Source organism: Monopterus albus, unplaced genomic scaffold, assembly GCF_001952655.1.
Source record: "Monopterus albus unplaced genomic scaffold, M_albus_1.0 scaffold42.1, whole genome shotgun sequence".
Lineage (NCBI taxonomy): Eukaryota > Metazoa > Chordata > Actinopteri > Synbranchiformes > Synbranchidae > Monopterus > Monopterus albus.
In genome coordinates, this window is record NW_018127922.1 from 1,566,784 (window position 1) to 1,575,697 (window position 8,914).

At 39.7% G+C, this 8,914-nt stretch overlaps 1 protein-coding gene across 1 annotated transcript; it reads right to left on the reverse strand.

Moving 5' to 3' along the window:
* Positions 1–865: 865 nt before the first annotated feature.
* On the reverse strand, positions 866–3,586 carry msx2b (muscle segment homeobox 2b). Its single transcript, XM_020599863.1, is given in 3 exon segments — positions 866–2,330; positions 2,332–2,603; positions 3,087–3,586. Coding segments are annotated over 3 exon segments (831 nt in total). The 5' UTR covers positions 3,472–3,586; the 3' UTR covers positions 866–2,156.
* Positions 3,587–8,914: the final 5,328 nt, after the last annotated feature.

Below are 8,914 nucleotides of genomic sequence, written 5' to 3' on the forward strand. Positions count from 1 at the left end.
AAAGAGTGTTTTTGTGTTTTGTTTCCCAGTGTCTAACTCGAACCAATTTGATGGAGAAAAGGAAAGCTTTTCCCATAATGCTATATTACAAACAGCCACTAGAGGAGGTAGGAGACAAGCACATGTCTAATACCTGTCAGGCAAGGAATGATCCCCAGGGTCACTGACAACCCTCCAAACAAAAAGACTGAATTCACAACTGAGTAAATACTGCAGTAAATAGCACTAACTGGATGTTTCACAACAGACTCTGCCCTGCCAATGTGCATTTCATTAGGGTGATTGCTAGTCTGTGTACTCCCTTTGCTTTCCACTTCCCTGTCTGCCTACCCAGCTTCTACCTTGTTCTGATTAAAGGGGAACCTTGTAAATACACTGCCGCTGCCCAGACATGAGTTCCTCCTCAACAACAAAGTCACACAGAAGGTGTAAGCTGCTCTTATAGCCACAACATTAACCTTTGGCAGCCCCACATGCAATCACCCCGTAGCTCTGTAAAAACTGGTGTCAAGCCGGAGGAGCCCGGCAGAATTCTGGCTAATTCAAATCTTAATCAGCAGCGGTTATTACTATTAAGTTTAATGAGACAAGAAGACCATGACTCTGATATAAAAAAAGCAGTAACAAATGAGTGACGATTCCTCTAACAAACATACGACAATAATGCTAATTAACACCAAAATGAAAGATTATTATAGCCGATTTTCAGTTAAACAGTAAATGTTGCTGCTAGATGCTAGACAGATTTAATAGTCTAATGATTAAAACAGAAGTTAAAATGATAGTTGTTTATCCCCAGATGTCAACCCACCCACCTATTATAGAGATAAATGCTGTTGTTAGCTCTCACGCTACTGTCGGGAATGCTAGTGAAACTTGAATAAACTTGAAACTTGAATACCTCAGTCATAAATACAGAGATAATGACTGTCAGGAGGACAACAGAATGTATTTCTGTATAAACAAAGCATCATTATAAAAGTGTATTTCAGCTTTGGAAAAGAGGGGGGGGGGGGTTGACCTGTGCGGTAAATGATGAAAACTATCTGTGAAGTTGTATAGTTTATGGGTATCATTTATGGTTTGTCAAACATTGCCTTGAACTGACGACTTTCTGATGGGAAACCCAGACACAGGGTTAGAGCACACAAACTCACACATGCGCAAAGAGCAGCTGTATCTGCAGCAAGCTAAAGAACAACAACTGTTGGTTGGATTCACTTTGAATACGACTTCTTTTGAAAGGTGATTGGAGAATGTAGCTGCACGCGTTTACATATTACTCCTTAATTTTGTACACATAATTAAATGTCATTTATTTAAAGTAAACTGTCTTAAAGGCTTTGTTTTGTTCATTTGAATGATAAAACATTGGTGTAAAACTTGCATAGCACAACCCTTTCAAAGGAACAAACAATATAAATACAACTTTGGTCAAACATTTTACACTATATCATAGATCATAAATACAAAACATTAGGCATTCATATATTTCCAGCACTATATTATAGGCTCTATAAATGAAATGGAGTGAAAAAGTGTTTGCTATAATAAAATGTGAACAAAGTTTTAATTACAACATAAACTCTTCATTGTTTGGTAGGTCAAGCTGCCTTGAAGACCCCACAAACCTGAATTTTGTATCTGTCAAGGCAGATCACTTTTGTAGAACGGAGATTAAAAGAATGCTTTAGTGACATGTTTTATTTGGCCTGAGTTGCTGAAACACTCATTTATCCACGTAAGTGTACTAAGTGTCTTAATATGAAGGCTCTTTTGAACACGAGGCACTGTATCAGATGAGTAGCAAGGCTCCGAGGAAAAGTTGTAGTGAGTATTATCGTTCCCAGTGCATGTCCTTGTCCAGCTCAATTATTGCAGAAGCAAAAAAATAACAAGTATAAACAGCTGGACAGTAACACCCCTCCTCATATAGACAAGTCATGTAAACAGGCAGTCCAAAGGGGGCAAGAGGACAATTTATTATTATTTTTAAATCCTCACTGGGAAAAATTTGACTTGAAGTGCTTGCAAAGTTGATTCAAGCACATATAAACAGTGATGTGTATGTTTTTTTTTAACCTCCATGTCCATTCCTGGGAATCCTTGAAAATGTACTGAAACACATTTCATCAAAGTCAGTGATATTTCCACAGTTATGATAAATGGTACATACTGTAGCCCAGGGGCGCAGCATACAGTCCTAACGGAGAAATGGGGAGTATGGGTCTGTCATGGTGGTGGTGATAGGCAGAGTATGACTGTCTGTACAGTGACATCGTGCCTAGGGACAGCGGTACTGTAAGGCCAGGGTGTAAAGCTCCAGAGGCAGGGGGCAGTCTTGGCATCAGCAGCCATCTTGAGTTTTTCCAGCTCTGCCTCTTGGAGCCTCTTGGCTTTTGCACGGCGATTCTGGAACCAAATCTTCACCTGGGTCTCTGTCAGGGTCAAGGAGGAGGAGAACTCGGCCCGCTCGGCGATGGACAGGTATTGCTTCTGCCTGAACTTCCTCTCCAGGGCTAGGAGCTGAGATGTGGTGAAGGGAGTACGGGGCTTTCGGTTGGTTTTGTGTTTCCTCAGCTGACAAGCAGGATTGAGGTGACCTGGGAAAAGAAACAATAAGGAGTTTAGAATAAGGAGTCACTTTGTAGTTTGTATTGATCCATTTGATGTTACAGTTATGATTTTATTGTGGATTTAGGATCCTTCTTGTAGGTTATACTCTGATCAGATGGCTATAGGTCCTTTAACTTAAAGTTGAAAGCTGGATATCAGGACTCACTTTTATCTTATAGCCTAGGCAAATTTTCACTGGTGTGAAGTTCAGCAGCATCCTGGTTTTATCTACTTTGTCTTTAAGTCGGTCCAACAGGAGACATTACTGCAGCACGTCTTATGAAGAATCATATTCCATTAAACTACACAACTTGAGAAAACATGTCATCTACGGTCTGCTGACTTGTTCTAGCTTGACTAGTAGTGGCTTTAATATCGTAGGCAGCAGGAAAAAAGAGTTAAATAATCTACAAAACCATATGAATTTCATGAGTGTGGGATGAACCTACGCGGCTGTGTGGAAAACGTACTGTTGCTGACCCAGGGTGCGCAGTCTTCGGGCTCTGATGCCTCGGATTTTACCGGCGACGAAGGTACAACCGTTAAACTCCTTCTGCTTCTCCCGGGAGGGCTGCACGCCTCTCGACACTGATACAAAGCGTTTAAACCTGTGGAAGACACTGCAACCGACCCCCCCTCCAGTTTACAGCGGGTGGACTCTCCGCCGCGGCTGTCCATCTTCCTCTCGGACATGAGCGCCTCCACGCTGAACGGGTGACACCGACGCACCACGGGGGATGTCTTTTCCTCCGCTGTCCGCTCTGTCAAGTCCGTACGGTTACTGTCCTCCTCGGGCGAGCTGCACCTCAAATCGTTAAAAGGCTCCTGAGACGCCATCTTTCCTCCTGTTCTCATCTAAACAGGTGAAACCCAAGCGGACGGAACAAAGTTGCGAGCGCAATGTTATGGAGCTGTCAAGTAGTACGTGGGAGTGTGACGACGCACGTTGACACAGCTCAACTTTGACCAATCACTGCCGTCCGAAATGTTTATGAGTGGGCAGATGTTGCCTTCAGGGACAATCGGACACAAAACACATTCGTTTTGAGTTGAGTGATGCAGAGCATAAGGTCCAATAAAGTTCTTCTTTTTCTTCTTGTCATTATTATTCTTGTTAATATTGGTGACCTCTAAGCACTTCGAAGTGCATGAGGTCATTTTTTTTTTTTGTTTTTGGATTATCTGATTTAGAAAGTTACGCGGAGTGCTTGAAATCAACACAATCCCTCACTCGTCACAGAGGTAGATCCAGGAGATATACAATACTTCTTATGCAGGTGAAAGTAAACAATTTAGTTTTTAATTTCATCTTTACTCAATTATATTTATCCAAGAAGAAATATTAGATTATTTTGGCAGGGTCTGTCACTTCTCCTATAGGAGTGTTCTAACAGCTGTTCAGTTTTTATAACAAAGTAATACATTTCCAGATGTGTGTGGAAATAAAGCTTTACAGGTCTGTAGGTTTTTAGAGGCTCTCTTGTTGCCTCTAGTGAATTGGAGGAAATGTGCTTCAAAAATAATAGCGTTGCCTCAACACTATCACATGCTAAGCTTCAGTAATGGATTAACTCTAACTGTAATCTCATGAGACTTGATGTGTAAACACAGGCCCCATGTGGATAATCATGGAGAATTATACCCATGATGAAACAGTGATCCACTTTCTTCTTAATTTATCCCTTCTATTTGTCTGTTGCTCCCTTTATTGGGACTTTCCAGTTGTAACTCATAATGCTGTTGTGTGCTATGGCAGTCCAGCATTAAAAGAAGGGCGTCACACTCAAATTACAGACTATATTACTTAGCTAAATTATAGATTTTTTTTTTAGACTCATCAGATCAGTCCAGCTGGTGTCTGAAAACTAGATGAGACATTCACATATCTTTCTCCATGTCTGTAGCCGAATCATTCATCATCTTGTCCTATGATTCAGTCCCATTCTTTACACACATTAGACATGAAGTACCTCATTGTGATTTTTATGAAGTAACTTGTAATTTCCCCCAAATTCTAATTTTATCAAATGGAAGTGCCCTACTTTACAAGCTTTCCAGTAGTTTAGCTAGGAAAAAAAAGATCTGTTGACAATGCTAGGTTAAGTATTTATTTGCCTAATTGCTCATATTTAACACTACTGATTGCTAATTGGAACCATTCAGTTTCTGAATGATAATTAATCACAGTTTCACATTACAAGCTCCTACTCACAGTCATAATCTGCCAATAGAGACAGTGAGAGAGTGTGTTTGTATGCGTGTCCATACACAGTCTGTGGTGCAGAACTACAATTTTACAGGTTCCAGTCCCTCAACAATAAGCTTCCTTGTGATTTGTTTTCCTTAAAACTCACTGAAGGAAAAATCTCGCATAATAACTTTAGAGAGAAAAAGAGAAATTTACATGACTTATTTTTCAATATAACCATTCTTTAAAAAGCACACTGTATTTTTCAGTTATCACTGAGGTTAGATTTAGACATGCATACAGTAAATGCTCCATTTTTTCCTCCGTTTTAAAGTGTAGCCAACAGGCCTGAATAGCTATGTCAGGCTGTGCAGCAGGACCCAGTTCCCAGGAGGCTGCTGTCTTATTAAAGTGGAGTTATTTCACAGACAATCGGAGGCTTGTGAAGGCGCCAGTGAGCGGCCAGATGAAACGACTGACTCCTCAAGGGAGAAACTGTTGCCTTTTTTCTGGCAGCTCTGTGCAGGATCCCCACCGTGCCTGCATGCCCCACAGGCACCTTGTCAGTCATTATTCACAGAATTCATTCTTGGTTGAATGTCAGTGGCATGTTTCTTCATTTCCTCCCTCCTGTCTTCTTCCTTGCACTCTGCTGTGCCTGCTAACTTTAAAATGCAGTAGATGAAGATGCATCACTAGTCTTCCTTCATTCTTTCATCCTTTTATTTCTACATGTCTGTGTCTCTGATTTACCTTTTTTAACTTTCTTTCCTCATAAAAACTTTATTCATGCACTTCCCTGATGTCTATCATCCTAATAACCCTCGATTCCTTTCTTACATCCTTTCTTTTTTTAAATTTTGTCTTTGTCTCCTTCAGTCTGTCCAAACCCTCTTTATTTTCTACTTTTTCATTATGTTTGATCTCATTGGCAATAAAAAAACATTTTAGTCAGACTGATTCCCGTTTACAAGTCTGTGTCCATCGTGGAAAAAGGTGACAAAAACAGGCACGCCACAATATTTCTTTGAACCCCATTACAAGAGTAAAACTGCCAGTTGCAGATATTCTTATTACATTAACCGCTGGCATTTATTTAACTGGTTTATTTAGAAAACACAACCCATCTGGCACCAATACAGGGTACAGCCTCTATTGCATCACATCTATAAACAAAGTCAAGTTCAACTCAAATATCATACCCGAGGTGGTGTTCTAGATACAGTTTAAATGTGACTGAACTGATATAAGTATAATATTGCATTATGTTAAATATATTTTAGGCAAAGGATTTTGCAAGAAAAAGAAAAAAGGAAGCGGGGGGTAGAAATGACAGGGGTGCTCTCCTGGGTGTAGCAAAATTACCCACACATCCCACTTCCCTTTTTCCATAATATCATTTAAGCCTGATAATAGCTAAAGCAATTTGTCTGAACATGTTTGTGTGTGTGTGTGTGGCTGTTCGTACAGTACAATATGTGCCTGTTTGTGTGTGTGTGTGACAGAGAAGCTCGAGAAGCCTCTGGTTGTGTGGGTCGGGCACACCTCAGAGCATTGTAATTACAGCACAAGCTTTGAAGTGGTGGAATGTTTGGTTGGGATAATCAGCAGCCTGGGCTGCACTCACACACTATTTACATTCCCATTAAAACAGTCATGCATGCCATCACACCAGCAAAGTTTACTATCTGTAGTACTGTACTTGGTACAAAGCTGAGAAACTAATTTGTAAAATGAGACAAGTTACATTATGGAGATTAGTGGCTTTGCAGTACTGTTTCAGTTTGTACAGTAAATATACTATATGTAACTCTATACAGTTGTGGTTGGCGGCTTCGCTTGAATTTTGCTGCTTTCTTCCCTTTTTTAACATTCTGACCTCCTCTGTAGGCTACATTCACATTACAGGCCATAAAGCTCAATTCAGATTTCAACTGTGCATAAATTAAACATTCATGAACTTTTCAATCTTTTTTTTTTATTTTGCTGGTATAATGATGATTGTACAAGAAAGACTTAACTGGCTTAACTGAATCAGGGATTTAAAGACTGGGGATGTTGTTCTGTATATTGTTTGTAAAGCCCTTTAAATCCAATTTGTGACTTTGGAATATAAAATAGATGGTCAGTATTGTAGACCACCAGGACAACCATAGCTGTCTATTTAATTTAATGGGTAACATTTTTCTATTTAGCAATTACAGACAAAGTAAATAAACTTTTAACAAATTGCTCATTATAATGTAAATGTAAGTTAATTCATCTATTTGTGGGCAAACAAATGGAGGCTGGTGTATAGCCAGATAATGACTGACAGTGTGGTAAAACTATTTTGTAATAAAACCTTTTTGTATGCAAAGTTGACAAATTTTGTACATTCATAAACACTTAAATTGTGAAATTGTGCAATAGCTAGGCAATAGTTTAGTATGTTTTAAATTATTAGTTGTTTATATATTGCTTATAAAGGCTAAATTGGGGACTTAAACTGATGTTTCTGTGCTTTTTATTTTTTGGTTATCCAACCAGGAATTAATTTACTAATTTAACCTCCATAGCCCACAAAGGGTGGGTGACATGACTGATCAGTAGCATGATCTTAGTATTATTTAAAATATCAACTATAAAACGTGTAAACATTGCAAACATAAACTTCGTTAACTATTTTTCCTAAATTTTGTGTGTTTGAATTGACTTGGATCACACAATTTTATAAACACAGTAGAGCAGTGACGTGCGGTCAGGGGAGGCAGGTGAGGCAGAGCCTCCCCTGTCAATCTTGAAAAGAAAAAAAAAGTTAACCATAAAATATAATAAATGTTAATATTTGTCAGCTGGTGTGTGTTGTAGGCCCTTTTGCCGTTCGAATCTGATGTTGAATAAATAATAAAAAAACAGACAGTTTGTTAACGGTTCATTTGTATTTGTAAATCTGACTGTAAAAGAGTCAGTGCCTCACCAGCTGTCAACCTCACCGCACGTCACTGCAATAGAGTCATGATGTGATTTCACTGATACTCAGTTCTGCTTTGTACAACACATCTCTCATCTACACACATCCAAAACTGCACATAGTACTGCACACTCAGTTAAATTACATTCTTCTCGGTGAGACTACTAACTTGTCAGACCAGCAGGACATGCTGTAAACAACTGACACATGCACACTCAACGTAATAACATTTTGACTCAGATCCAAATTATCTTATTACCATCACCCCCACTCCCCGCCCCACCCTGAGCTTCCTAAGGCCTCAGAACCTCCGCCTGTAATGCACCTAAATGACTACCTTGAATGCTACAATGGCGCCAGAACCAATTAACTGGTAACACTGGAGACAGATCTATTCAGAGGCCAGAGAATGAGGCTTCCTGTAATGTGAAAGACTGATGCCCACTTTGTTAATGACAAGAGAAGGAGGTGAACTGCTGCTTGACTCAGCCCCTGGCTATGTTACAGATAGTCAGCTGATTACTGCGAGCCTGCAGCGGAGGGCTCCCGAGAAAATCGGCAGTGAAGTGTGTCACTTTACAAGCTCATGGAAGCCCGATTGAAGGCAACAAAGTACGTACTGTATTTGGGCTGTATTACAAAATATAACGTGAAATAGCAGGAATTTATCAACCATAAGAGATTTTGCTCTATTGTACGAGTTATCTATACATTTAATGCAGGTTGCTGCATTAGTCATGCATGTGTACATGCATGTGTGCCCAGTGCGAAGCATTCTAATGCACAAAGTCATGTAGCAATGTGGTGACAAACATCACGCTCACAGATGTGGAAAGTTGTTTCATGCTAAAAGGAATGTGGCTAGTTCTGTCTCTATCCCACAATATGTACAGTAGCAAACAATCCTTTTGAAGGTGATAATTACTTGAGCAATTGCCAGATGCAGTCATATTTGTGGAACTGTTTTCATTGTTGAAGTTGTGAACATTATGTGGCGTATGTACTTATCCACTAATGTAGGCTCACAGCTTCACCGCACCATAACCCATCATTATCAGGCCTTTCTTTCAATTCATGACTAAAATATTACACCTCGAGGGGTTCTGGAAAGCTTGGGGCAGTGAAACTTAGGCACTTCTTCTCCTTTCTTACACACC